At 36.0% G+C, this 15254-nt stretch overlaps 1 protein-coding gene across 1 annotated transcript in view; it reads right to left on the bottom strand.

Moving 5' to 3' along the window:
• Positions 1–593: 593 nt before the first annotated feature.
• The window catches only part of PLPPR4 (phospholipid phosphatase related 4), a 40511-nt gene continuing 25850 nt past the window's right edge, over positions 594–15254 (bottom strand). Inside the window, exons 3-7 of the mRNA XM_011368503.2 lie at positions 10551–10680; positions 8195–8390; positions 6502–6559; positions 5583–5756; positions 594–2515 (exon numbers count right to left, since the gene is read on the bottom strand). Coding sequence (XP_011366805.1) covers positions 1190–2515; positions 5583–5756; positions 6502–6559; positions 8195–8390; positions 10551–10680 — 1884 coding nt within the window. The 3' untranslated portion in view covers positions 594–1189. The remainder of the gene's footprint in view (positions 2516–5582; positions 5757–6501; positions 6560–8194; positions 8391–10550; positions 10681–15254) is intronic.

The raw sequence follows: 15254 nt of genomic DNA on the forward strand, positions 1-15254 counted from the left end.
TATGGTTCTAATTTACTGGTTATGAGGATATTAAAAACGTTAAAAATCTGGAATTAAATGAAACTTTTGGATTACTTTTTAAATAGCAACGTAAGTCAGCTGGTTGGAAACATCTAAGGGTAGAAATGACCAACATTTCCGGCAATGTAACCCACAATGTCAAGTTTTGGTTCAGATTTCTTGTTCATAAATTCACAGCAGTACATTTTGCTCAAGGAATGTCAACTGTTATTTTTGCTTTAAAAATAGAAGAACGTATCTATAACATAAAAAATTTAAAAATCAATAAATAAAGGACAAGCCATCAAATATAAAATATAATCACAACAATTTCAATACTCCTAAAACAATATATATTTTTAAATTATGCAAATTTACTCACTAAAATCCAGATTCCTTATTAGCAGTACCTATACTTAAATAAAAAGAAAGCAGCAAAAAAAAAAAAAATAAAAATAAAAATTATATATATATATATATGCAGAAAAGTATTAGCTATTCTCTTTTACTGAAAATATTCCAACACAATTTTTGTTGTTGAAAGCATAATTAAAAAAAAAAGATGCACAAAACCTTTTCATTTTTGACTGTGACAGAGCCACTGCAGAGAAGCTGTGGGGTGTCCTATTCTAACACAAAGCAGCCAGCATCTTCTTAATACAGTAGCATTTCTTTGACAAGGAATTGCACACCACTATTTCACAGCTAAATAGACTTTGAGAGTTTACATGGTTTATGTACTATAATAATCAGCACCACCCATAACGAGCTTTGGGTGCAGATTCTGCAAAATGAATATATAATACTGCATGGCCTCTGCTGTAGGGAAAACATGTGTTCTGGATTCCCACAGCTAGTTATAAAGAAAAATCCCTAACATTGGCACATTCAGGAAGTAAAATAGTATACATTGAAGGAAACTGCTTTCTTTTGATACTGCCCCCTGTGAACCTTTTGAGTTTGAAGATACGTTTTAAGAAGAGTCTTCATGTTATCACATTAGTTAGGTTCTTGCATTGTGCTTTTCCCTCCCCGTAATGTGAAATCTACAAGCTTCAAGAGTCACTGAGTCCCGGGCTGATGGCGGGTAGTCTAGTTTGGTAAGTTTTCCCAATCCTGAACAGAGCATGGGTAGAATGAACCCGTGGTCTTTGGGGGTGGGTCACCCAGTTGATTGAATGGCCATCACTCAATCCTTATAAGCCCGCGTAGGGGAGGTTCCCTTGTAGAAGATATTTCTAGTGTTTTCAGGGCTGTTGCTTCTTTCAGGGATTAAGATGATGTTGCCCTTTCTGCGAAGAGTGGAGTCACGGGAAGAAGAAATGGACACCGTCTCTGAACCAATTTCGCTGCCCTCTACTGGGGTGACGCGGATGGTGGTGATTCCATGGTGGTGATGCTCATTGTTATCGATGTTGCTTCTCTTTCGATCTCCAGAACCAAAACTGTCTTTCAGTGACTCACAGCTTTCTGAGTCCCTGTTGAGATCATTGAGCTCATAAGTTTGGCGGAGGCTGCCTTTTTCAGGGGCTTTCCATTTCCAGGAGCCACTGCCTTCACCTTCAGTGGATGGGATCTGTATGATGGGCCTGTTGTTCTCTGGGTGAGCCTCCACCCTTACGATCCCACTGGGTTCATGGTCTGTCAAGGTTTTGTATCGGATGGAGCCAGTGCAGGAGACTGTACTGCCTTCAGTGTTCTTGGGGCTGCTCTGGAGGACGCCCTGCTGCTTGGACATGGCTATAACCTGCATGATTCGGGGTTGGCTGTTGCTTCTGTTACAGGCCACAGTCTTCTCTGCAGCTTTCAACCATTTGGCCCGAGCAGAGCTGCTTTTGGGGGATGTGCTTATGTTTTCCTGCGTCTCTTCCGGGATGTGCACTAACTGTGAGGACCCAGGGCGAGACTGAATGGACACTCTTGGTCCCCCAGGCATGCTGTTGTTACACCCAGGGACAGTGCCAGGCTGTATCTTGAGGTATTGATTGCCAGGACCATGGTGATCTCCATTCACCCCCACCCTTGATGGCTCTGAGCTAGACCTCATTTCTATGGATCTGGGTGGTGACTGTCCAGGCTCGGTCTCTATAACTTGCAGGGACAATTTCCGACTCTCATTCTTACTCTTCCACTGTGTGAGGAGCTGCTTTGATCGGGCGGAATCCATAGAGGCATGAATGGTTGTGTTTCTTCTGACAGGGTCTTCTACAGATGGAGTGTTTGCTCTGGGCAGGGTGTTGCTGAAGGTCACCATGTTCTCCTTTCCCATGGGGCTCCGTGGGGTGATGATTTCTACATCAGCATTTGCCCTTTTGAGGTTTGTCAATGAGCTAGCATCTCTGTGGTTTCGGTTAAGGATGCCTTCTGTGTGAGCAATTCCATCACTGCTGCTACCATTTTTAGCAGATAAAACTCGGCTGGGGTCCTGATTGAGGTCTGCCAGAGACCTGAGGGCTTCTCTGTGCTGAAACATACTCTCTTCACTAGGCAGAAAATTCCCCACAGCATACAGACCCTAGTGTTGAAGAGAAATAATAAATATCATTCAGCGGAAGACATGGTTACTAAGAGTTTGTCTCAGAGGACCCACTGACCCACATAAATAAATTATGTGCTCTCTATACACCACTGACTAACACGAAATAACAAAAAACAAAAGCTACAATTGCCGGGGAAATAGTTTGTAAGTTATATCATGCATTATTGAACTAACTTCAGAAAAATGGAGCCCGTTATTTTTTATTAGTAGTTGGATTTTCTCTTTTTTCTCCATCCCACTGGATGTTTTTGCAAATTTAATCCTCTGTATGTTTTGAAAAGTCAGACAATGAGACATATATGAACTTTCTTCTGCTTTTCAAAGCAATTCATTTTTCTGGATTTAGGAATCTCATTGAGTGACACTTCAGATGGCTTAAATGATTTATTTTACCTTCCATTTTCAATCATACCTTATAATGGAAAGCAGAAGTGTGGAAAATATAGAACAATGAATCATTCATAAAACGTTATCTGGTTTGACAATGAGGTCAGAAATGCATATCGCTACAACTCACATCGAGTACAGCCCTGTGCGTTCAGCATTGTACAGAGCGTTCTTGGAAGAGAGGGTAGGAACTGTCGCTAGATTGGGGCACCTGTGCTTTTCCTGATTTAAACTTGGTCTTAAGTTGGGAAGTAATATTTGATCAATTTAATACTATAACATTAAATTTTGAGCCAAATTTTATTTAATCTTGTCTTTGTACTCAGACTATCATTTTTTATTTGGTTTAGATTTAGGGGATAAAAATTTTGAAAAGGCCAACATTCAGATTCAGAATTTTTACCCTTTTTACACATAGAGGATCTAATCCCTGCTGGATTTTCCATTTTTGAGATGCTTAGTTTAGAGATAAGAGCAAGCAGCCGATACCTATTTGCATGCTAACTTCAACAGATGGTAGTCACTGTCTACTTTTCAAATCAAACCAAAAGAATTTCATGGACCCAACATTTTACAGAGTGCTTAACAATTTCCAAGGGCATTGGTTTAGAACTAATACATTTCCAATTTCAGGGCAGAGTGCAAACAAGAATGAAAGAAAGTCAAGCTCTGCCTCTCCAACTACTTTAATTCTTAGTTCAGATCTTTTTCTATTAATACTTACCTATGCTCTCACTGCCAGAGTTCCTAGGATGAGCAGTCCCTACTTAATATTCCATTAATAACTGTGCTTAAATTGTAAGTTTAGGAAAATACTCCACTAGATGGCAAGTAACTTCTGACTGTATTGTTCAATATTCATTGCCTAGCACGGTGCTTGATAAGTATAGTTGCTTAATCCTCTTTATAGTATGAGGTAGATAGTTATTATCCTCATTTATAGGTGAAGAAACAGGCTTTTCAGAGGCTATGTAACTTAGCCCAAGCAGCAGGAGACAAGATTCAAGCCTAAACCCTTTGGGCTATGTAGCCCATGCTAATTCCAGAATACCATGAAATCACGCACAAAGGCAATGCAAGAAGAAATGGACAGTTCTCAGTCTACTTTATTTATCCTGTAACACACATTATCAGTCAGCACTCTCAGACTTATGCACAATTCCTGAAACACTAATTTTAATTTGATCACTTTTTCCTCTATAGAAGAAAGCATGTGAATAACAATGAGATTTGAAGTGACAATCCCGACCATGCTAGTTTGTAAAAATAAAAATAAATCATTCCTTACTTTAATCCTTTTACTATTTTTTAAACATTTTCTTGTAACACCTTTCACAAGTGCACCAAGATCACACTATTGAGAACTGCTGCTATAGACAGTTTTTATTTCTCTGTCAGCTCTTCTCAGTTTCCTTCGTTATTGCCTCTTGCTCTGCATGCTGCTTGCATGCTGGTATTCCCCGGCTGCTTTTTACTCTTATGACCTGGCAATTGTATATACTCTCATAACTATAATGGCACTTCCGCCAATAATGTCCACGATTTCCCAATCTGTTTCCCCACTACTGATGGCTCTTTTGAGCTCCAGACTTAACTCTTCAACTGCCTATTAATCCTTAAATTGAGCTCATAACCCCCTTTCCCTCCACCAGCCTGCTTCCTCTACCATTTACCTGGTCGTCTAATGGAGCCACCATTTGCCCAGTCTTCCAACTTAGAAACCTGGCCATTGTCCCTTGTCCCTTCTGTTCCCACACCCTCCTCTCACACTTGCTCTTTCACATGTCCATTTTTTTTTTTTTTTGCATGTGAGGTTTCTTCTGCTTGTATGTCCTTCTACCTTTTTTTTTTTTTACCTTAAGAAACAATTACTCATGTTTTAGAAACCACATCACTTCTATGAAGACTTTCCTAACTTCCTTAGGCAGTTTGCTATTCCTAAAGCACTTTGCTCATACTTTATTATATTATTTAATGTATTGTAACCATTTATGTTTTTATTAGTCTTTATGCTGTAAACTCCTTGAAGATATATCTTATTTCTCACTGTTCTGATGCTTAGTATAGCACCTGGCACAGATCGAATATTGAGTAAATGTAAAACAAACAAACAAACAAACAAACAAACAAACAAACAAACAAATAAATAAATAAAATGGGCAATCTCAGTTTCCTTATGCTGAGGATACTTCCCTAAAAGAAAGATCAGGCTTAAAATTAGAGTATTATTTAAAAATTCAATATTAGTTGGATCAGTTATATCTAGGTGCTACATTTGTGTTTTGGGGCAAGTTATATAATCTTCCAGTAAGCCTTCACTTTCACTAACATTACATTCATTAATATTCACTTTCCTCATCTGTAAAAATAATACTAGTAATAATAGTCCACGACTTTTTGGGGGAAGGGGTGGAGGGGTGTAAGGATAAAATGAAATAATCCTTCTAGAATCATAGTTTCTGGTCCATGGTGAGAGTTTAATAAGTTATTTTACCGAAAGTGGGATATGTGTTTGGGATTAAAATGGAGGTACAGCCAGAGATTTTTCTCATGAATATAAAGTATATTGTAAGTAAATTATTATAGTGCAGAATATTCTATGCATGCTTTCCATTTTGAACTGTGGTTTGTCCAATATTAATAACAAATTATTTACCAAGTACAGAGCAATTCCTCCTCCTATTAAAAAACCACAATAAACGTCAACTGGGTGGTTCTTATACTGAGTTATCCGTGTCAGTCCACAAATGATTCCACAGATGATGAATGTGAAGACCAAAAGAGGTTTCAGAAGCTTAGAAGAATCCGTTAATGTGGAATTGAAGTACATCTTTAAAATGAAAGGAATAGGTTAAATATGTTAGAAAAAATCATTTTCCTGTTAAGTTATAATCAAATTAAAAGTTAAACTCCAAAGTCTAACTGATACACTTGAAATTTACTGTTCCATTCCCCCTGCTATGGCTATGTTCTTTTTCTGAAAAAAAAGGAAATATATGACAAAATTCATCAAACAACAGATCTTTCATTTAATTACATGACAGTTTGAAAAAAAATTGAAGCAGTAGAATTAGCCAGATAACTGTTAAGTCTCCATGTTACTGGTCACATAATTTCAGCCCATTTTTCTCACATAAGACCTAATGGACTATTGTATTAATCATATATGATGACAATTCATTGTATAACATTTATCAAATCTACACTGACTTAGAACTTACTCTTACATAAATACTGAAAGTAAAATGTGTGCACATGTGTATACTTAACACAGTTCTTTCAGTTTTAGAATTTATAACATCCATGTAGTTCACAATACATGAAGGATACTCTTACATTAAAGGGATAATAGGCTAAATAAATAACATGACTGTATAGACAAATTATTTTACCATAATATTGTTTATAGTAGCATCCAGCTTCTGCTTTCAATGCCATTGTACTGAAGGACCGCTGTGCTAAAGTTTCTTCTGTTCTGTTATTACATGGCTATATAATGGAATTAGTAGGAGACAACACTCATTCCTCTGATTTTCTCTAGGACACAGACTGACGAAAAAGACTCAGTTACTTACCGAAACGTACACAGCTGCAAAAGCAGCAAGAGTTGCATGTTGCGAAGGGAATGATTTTCTGCCAAAGGAAGACAGTCAAATTATGCTTTCTATTTCAGATGCGCTGATAATGATCATCTCAAGAACATTGGGTGGTTAAAACGTTCAACTTCAAAGCCACAAGGTAAGAGAGCAATAATCTATATTCTGGAGAAAGATCTGAGTGATAAAATAAACACTGCTAACGACCATTAATATTAAAGAATAGTAGTGATGCACCTTCCAATAGAAAGTGCTAGCTTTGTAAGGAATCAATTCGTTATACCATAGGAATGATAGTTAAAGGTGAAATGGATTGGGAAACATAATTGTTCTTTGGTATTAGAATTATGTCAGTTTAAGTAAAAGCTCATAAAACCTATGATTTTAAAGCTTTAAAAAATTTTGTATGCTCCTAAATATATGGTTTCATTTATGTTAAATTTTAAAGGACAACATTACTTTCTCACAGTAATGGGTCTAAATGAGTTTTTTTACACTCTATATAACATAGGAAAAGTCTAATTTTAACAAAATATTTCTCTGTATATTCCACTTTTAAATAATTATCATCTCAAGAATCACAGAGCATCTTATTTAGTCAAATAATTTAAGAAAGAAGGAGGTAGAGGTGGAATACAGGAGAGTGGAAGAGATACTGAAAAGGACAGACAGAAGAAGAATAAAGATTTCTTTTAATAGATAAAAAATGGAAACAATAAAATTCAGTTATAATAATGTCCTCCTAATTATTTGGTACCCAATAAAAAAGATTACCATTCAACACAGACAAGATAATATAAAAGCACCGAGAAAGAATAGAGGACATAGGTCTTAAATGTAGGTTCAAAATTACTTGAATGTACCATGAGAACTTGAATGTGTATAATTACATAATATCAGGCTCTGATTCTTCTTCAAGTCTACTTGTTAACTTACTTTTCACTCTTAAATTGATCTTCGGGAACTCAACAAATACAATTCTTATAACAATCACTTATTGTCCCTAATCTTTCTGCAATTGATTTCTTTTGAACTTCTAAAATATTATCTCTTGCCATACAAGTTTATTTTTTAGTTTATTGATTGAAAAAATTAATACATATGTAGTTTCTTGAGCTTTCTGTCCCCTATTTTTTGAAATTCAAGGTTAGGAGCTATACAGATCTTCTGGATTTACTCAAAGAAGACATAAGCAACCTCAGATATTATCCCCTTTAGAGTTTTAAAACTCTACCAAAAGGAAAATTCACATGATTTTTTAAAAATAAAATGAACATGGAGATATGAATATCATAAATATTTAGTCTTCCACTTAAGTCAGTACAGGACATATATTGATGGTAAGCCCTGAATAACTATAAATATCTGAAAATAAACCAATTGTGATAACCTAAAACCATATTGAGTATAGGGTAGATCATAGAACATCAATGGAGTTTTATAATATAAACATTAGAGGCAAGAATGTGAGGCTGAAATATGGAAAGAGATAAAGTTTTTGAATGAGCCACTAATGGGTTTTTACGGTATACTCACTAAAGAGATACAAACCAAAGAAAAATAAAAACCAAAATCATTATGAGCAAAAGATGTCTGCCCAAGGTGATACCACAAGCTGTTAATGAACAATAAAAATGCTGATATGGAATGTTCTTAATTTTCAGTTTCTAACCTGCCACTGTTGATAACTGTAAGGTCAGATCCTGAGCAAATATCTTCTACAATGTAGGAATTTTCTTTGCAAGACACGTTCAGAGAGGTATAGTTTGGCTTGCACACAGTCAAAAAGTATGGTGCCTGATATCCCGTGGACAGCTGTATGATATCTGTAATGAGAGCTGTAGAGCATAGTCCAAATACATGAACACCTATAAGCAAAAAGAAAGAAACAGTTACCAAGTTAATGCTTAATTCTGATGTTTGGGTCATCATCAACTTTGTTTATTATGCAAAACATGACAACCTTCAAATCTGTTGTGATCATTTTCTCTGAGTTTATTTCAAGATGATAGTATGCAAATTCCTAAACTTCTAAACAGATACTTAAGACCAAAAAATGTCATCACCAAAGTAGTAATTCAAAGTAACTTTGTCACTTTGGTTAAATAAGGCCAATTGCTAATATTATTAACCATAGGTCACTTGTCAAACACTGGAAGCATGTTAAGGTGACCAACTGTATGATTCAAGAAGGATTAAATATGGGAATGAAACAAAAGTTAAAATAATTTAAAATTTCTTAGCATGTTTGAGCTGCCAGGGCTCTCTCTCCCTGGTAGTCCCTAACTTCAGCCACAGTCGCCAAACCCTGCAGAATCAGTTCTGACTCCTTACAAGCTGTAGTTATACCAGGAATGCTAATTTAAACAGAGAAGAAGGCAGGTGGACCCTGTCCTGGAAACAATGATCGTATCCTGGGTACAGGGCTGTGGGAGCCTTCCTGCATGTTTGATGCTGTTCTTACATACCCTGGTCCAAATTCTGTCTTTTGTTTCCTGGGGCCAGTCTTAAACCATAAACTCACAAACTCAGATCCACCCTGTGCACTCGAGCTCTGTTCCTGCTTCAAGTCCCTTGCCTGGCCTTATCCTTAGGAGTCTAGCTCTGCTCACATACACAGGATCTGAACACTTGCCTGCTCCCTCAACATTGTCTTGACACCTCCAGTTCTCTCTGACTTGACAGCCTGGATTCTGATTCATGATGGTGAGAGGCACCTGAGTTGTCTGTCAGTGATCCCCTCCAGAGCAAGATCACTGGCCTGCATGTTACCTTGTTTTGCATTTCCCTTTTCTGCTGATTACCACCTAACAGCCACTCACCCAACTCCTTTTCCACCCACTCACCTGAGATTCATGACACAGGACCTTTATTTCTACATGCCAATTCCAAGCAGCAAGCAAGGTCTTGGAGGGAAATATGGGTAAGTGGAGAAACCCATCCATTTTTACCTTTGGAGAGTGAGAATCTCCAGACTCATGAAGACGGGCATTGCCGATTCTGGGACACTGTTCTCTAGAGTTAGATGGACCATCTTCACAGTTATAAGTCTTTTCAGAGAGATTACATGCCCATTTTCCAGAGCATTTGTTACATTAGGGGAAATTTTCTCTGAGATTAGCTATATGTCCCAAAGTTTTATTTCCTTTTCTCAGTTCATGGTCCTGCTAAAAGGTCTATTCTTGTCTTACCATCTTGCTGTGCCTTGCTTAGTGGAGCAGAGTCTAGGCATGATTTAGACCAGGTTTTTCCTTAGAAGAAGAGATAGTTATATTTAATTATCTACTGGATAGTGAATAAAGCTACCCATTCCTTTGTGATGAGAGTTGCAGGTAAAATAACCTTTTACTGACTTATTGGGAATAGATATAAAACATTCATCCTGGTATGATGTACTGTGGCTTGACTTCCTAACTCAAAAGTAAAAAAAGGCCTGTGACTCAAACAACATTAAGATGAAAAAAATGAAGAGATGAAGTTTTAGATACTGGTTTGATTCAGATGCTGGTTTCTATATATCTCATAAAAAATGAGATAAAGTTATAGTATATAACCAAGGAAAAATAGCCATGATGCAATACTTTCTGGAGACATTTCTATGTGCATTAACTTCTGGATGAAACATTACAGAATGATTAAAATGGAATTATTGATGTGGCTAAAGTAATTTCTGAAGAGTTATCCATTCATACTGACTGGCCTGTGACATTTATTCTCCACTTTAGAAAATGAACACAGATCAAATAAACAATTTTAAAATAAATATATGCTTCCACTAGAGCTAAGACAAAAATACACTGAAATGCATGGCATGCTAGTTCTCAAAACAAGACTATCCTGGTAAATAACACATTTCAGATACAGAGCCCAAATTTGGGTGTATTAACAGTTTTTTGTATAATGTAAAGCTCATCATGTACCTGAAATTACAGATCTAAATTACAGCTTTAAAGACTTAATATCTGTAATTAAATATAACGTTTCTGTTTGGAAAAAAAAAGTCCTTTTTTTGTGGTTCTCATACCCACCAACGAATCTGACGGCTCTTCTAAGGAAAGAGTTGAAGTTGCAGCCTCCAGCATTAATATTGGGCTCCAGTCCAACCCCGTTTCTTCTTTTGGACAGGCAACAGTAGAGAATTCCTTCCCCTACCATAATCTGCAAAGACAAGAGGGAGTTCAGATAGATTCAATGGGTTTGAATGAATCTCTTAACACACCATCAATTCAACAAAGTAAAGGTGTATTTTTCTTAACGGCTTTAGAGATGTGATCAACTTCTCCTGAGCATTTGAGGGAACAGTGAGAAGTTAGTGATCAGGTCACTGTAAAGAGCATTGGTTGGATCTTCTGAGCTCCTGTGTACTGGTTAAGGATGTGACAGCATCCTGGCGTTTTAATGTGGTGACAGCACCCAGACTTTGGCCCTTTGCCCAACACCACTCAGTGACTTCTAATTGATTAATCACATGGTGACTGACTCTGCTCTAATTCTTGGAATCTTGGCACTTCATCCTTAAAACTACGGAAACAGATGCCTGAGGGGAGAATAAAATAAGTACCAGAGCTAAGATCAGGAGCATTTTACTAGCGGATTATTTCAATAAACCAATTTAAGATTGAGCAGAAGGACAAACCTATGGATAGCCTGTATGAGGGTAGAAAGTTGCCATCTAAAGTAGAGCTATTCAAATAAAGTTTCTGTGATGATGGACCACCCAGTATGGTAGCCATTACCACATGTGGCTATCAAGCATTTGAAATTTAGCTGCCGCAACTGAGGAGCTTAATTTTTTTTTAATTTCATTTCATTGTATTTAATTATTTAAAATTTAAATCAATCTAGATTTAAAATGAAATAACTCCATGTGGCTGGTAACTATGTCCTGGGAGAATGCAGATTACAAAAGAATTCAGGTGAGCAGTAACGTCCCCGTGAAAACCCTGCAGGACAATGGAAATGGCATCAGTGACGTGGCTAAAGTAATTTCCGAAGTTATCCGTTCATACTGGGTAGTGTTTCCTAGGTTATAAGCTATTTAGAAGATGTGTTTACAATGAACAGAGAACCATACTATAGTATCAGAAGGACTACATATATTTTTTAATTAAATTTATTGGGGTGACATTGATTAATAAAATTATATAGGTTTTCAGGTGCACATTCAATAATATATCATCTGTATACTGCATTGTGAGTTCTCTACCCAAAGACAAATCTCCTCCCATCACCATGTATTTGACCCCCTTTACTCTTTCATACCCCCCCACCACCCTTTTCCCTCTGGTAACCACTATGCTGCTGTCTGTGTCTATGAATTTATTTGTTTTGCTCATTTGTTGCTTTCAGTTTTATTTCCCACATATGAGTGAAATTGTATAGTTTTCAACTTTTTCTGCCTTATTAATTTTTCTTAACATGATTTCTCAAGATCCATCCATATTGTCAAAAATGGCAGTATTTCATCTCTTCTTATGGCTGAGTAATATGCCATTGAATATATGTACCACACCCTCTTTATCCAATCACCTATTGAAGGACTTTGGTTGTTTTCACATCTTGGCCATCATGAATAATGCTTCAATGAACATTAGGGTGCATATATCTTTATAGATAAATGTTTTCAATTTTGGGGGGTAGATACCCAGAAGAGGGATTGCTGGGTCGTGAAAGACTTCATTAAAATAAGGTGCTGTGCACTTGCTGTAGGATTCCAGGACATAGGACATCAGTGAAGAAAGTCAATATATGAGGATATCATTTCCTTCAGGGAGTTTTCCTTGAAATCCCTTACTGTACCCTAAATGAAATTGTGTCCTCTTTGTACCTTGTCCTTCCCTTTAGCATAGCTTGATTAAAGTGCACTTCGATTATTCATTTGATTATCTCTCACTAGACTGTGACCCTCTCTCTGAGAGAAGACCCATTTCTTTTTACCTTTAATCTTCACTATCTAGCACAGTGCTTGGCACTGTGGGATTTGCACTTGTTACCTTCACTGTGGGATTCTCGTTGACTAAGTACCCTGGCATTCGGGCTGTTAGTTATTCTGTATAAGAGAAACAAGATTAGAAATTATAGGTTTTATTTATGTAAAACATTTCAAATGTTAGAATTGATTTGTATAAAGTTGTGAAGCTGAGCAAAATAGGGTTATGTTGACAGTCCCTTAGACATAAATGAGTATTTCATTTTAAAGATTATAACCATGATTAGGGGCTGAAACAGATTTTCCAGGGGAAATGTCCCAGTTCTCAGAACTAGCTTAACATTTATCTTATGAAGTATTTTAAACTGTAGGTTTTTTAAAAAAACTAATGACAGTAAGCCTATGGCCTTCTGCTTAAAATGTTCAATCTGCTACATTTAATTCTGTACGTAATATGGTATGTGTATTATTATAAAGAATCTTAATTTGTAGAAAAATAATTCTCTTAATGAAACTACCAATATTCATACATGTGTGAAAACCATGTGGTATACTCGATAGACTCTTTTAAGATCAATTGTATAGAAATAATCAAAAGGAATTATTTTAAATCATTGAACATAGAGTTAATTATCCTTCTTGAAAAATATCATCCTACATTATCACTTTAAGTTAGCAGGGAAACACAGTAAGTTCCATATGCTGCATAGAGATGTGACATGATATGCCACACACATAGAATAATATAATAGTTATCTCAAATTTATCATTTCAAGAAAATTAACTACTCATTCCTAAAATGCACTGTTGTATGACTAAAAGAGTCTGATTTCATTTCACTTCTTCAATAACAATTCTGTGAATAATTGTTTCTTTCTTTTTAATTCTATGCGTAATGATGCATATCTTGTCCATAAATGCTAAATTATATTAGAATTTATTTGTACGGAACCATTAGGAAAATGTGTCTTATCTTACAACACAATAGGCATTATCTCAAATGACCTTGAGATTTCAGGAGTTTTAATATTAGTTATTTAATATGCTCAAAACTCTTATGTTAACCGAGTGTTTTCACACCATTTGGCTTGATTATAGATAGAGGGGTTTTTTGTCAGTATTTTGACATCACTCAACTGTCCCTTTCTCTAAGGAGCACATCAATTTTCTCCTCACACTTCTGTTCATTTAACCTTGATCTATATGTCATTGCATGAATTTTCAAAATGATGTAATTTGGTTTAAAGACAGAATTCTCCTCAGGGGAAGGGGAGAGGCTTCCTGATATATTGCCACATGTGCCTGCTTGTTTCCTCATTCAGAATGGCACGCTGTCATGCTGCAACGTGGTTTTAGGGACCAGTCTCTGACAATCAACTTATTTATTGCTGTTGTCATTTATAAAGAGAAACAATTTATGACAAGTATCTTTCCACAATGTTCCATCTATGCTGTACACAAGCTTGAAAAGAAACGACACAGTTAGTTCTTTTGCATATCAAATATCATGGACAGGTTTTTGGAAGATATTCCGAAGTGATTCTATTTCAGGGAGATGGAGAGAGGAAATCTATTGCTTATTATTGTATGGGTGCTGCCCTGGGAATAGACACCGTCTGGAGAACTCACAATCCAAAAAATCTTTCTTGTGAAAACATCGAAACAAAATGAATAAAAAAGTGTTATATTTATCATAGTCTCTTTAGTGTGTATATTTGCAACAAATGTCTTTTGGGAACTCTAACACATTTAAGTATTCTACATTTTGATTGTATAGTCTCCAAAAGCTAATGTTACCTTCTAGGAACTGTAATCAAATTCTGATAGAATTCTCCTATAAAGTTAGATATATTTATTCTTTAATAATATGTAACAAAATTTTACTTCCAGGGAAAAAAAAACGCACACTTTTTTTTCATTTATGTTCATTGCACGAAGATTTGATAAACCCGGTATTCTGTGTTGTTTTCTCTGAGAAATAACCTCCAAAAGAATGAACAGAATGCTTGTTTTATTATCACTCTAAAGTAAATGAAAATTAAATATTAAGAATGAAATTTTCCAACTTAAGGGCAATTTCAGAGAAATAAGAATATGCATTTTACAGACATAAAAGGAATTTTTAGTTTATCGTACATTACAAAGACAAGTTAATTTTAAAACATCCTTCAAAACATAGAAAAAAACTGAGAAGAGAACACTAAATTATTTATACATAAATACCTGTATAAAAAAATCAGTTAATCTTCATTTTGCTCATATAAAGGTCCTTTTAAAGAATACTGCTGATGTGAAGTCTTTAGTTAGCTTCGTCTTCTCTCCATGTGAATGGGTGAAAATTTTAGAAAGTGCCTCTCCTCACACAAGGAGGCTCTAAAATGGCTCTAAAAGTCATTTCCGAATGAGGGATTCATCTTTCTCTCTCTACCTCCTCTCCCATTTCATTTGGGAACAGGTCGATGCCACCAGATAAAAAGAAAATGGTATCCTTGAAAGTCAAAGATTAGAGTCTGTTATTTTCACTTTTAAGAAGAGAAGGGAAAGGAGTTAGAGTAGTAACATATGTAGTAAGAATATAGACAGAATTGTGGTTCTAGAACAGGACCACAAAAGATATAGGACCAATATTGAGAAAATGTATGTTTTGGGAAAAGGCCTTAAAGGGAAAAACAAAATTACAAAGAAATCTATATGTATGATATATGATTGGAGAGAAGGGTGTCAAAAACAGTATTTGATGTCAGCAAAGTCAGGTTTTGTTTTATTATCAAGTTGTTTACCCAAAACCTGTGAAACCAGTGTG

Source organism: Pteropus vampyrus, unplaced genomic scaffold (genome assembly GCF_000151845.1).
Source record: "Pteropus vampyrus isolate Shadow unplaced genomic scaffold, Pvam_2.0 Scaffold6, whole genome shotgun sequence".
Lineage (NCBI taxonomy): Eukaryota > Metazoa > Chordata > Mammalia > Chiroptera > Pteropodidae > Pteropus > Pteropus vampyrus.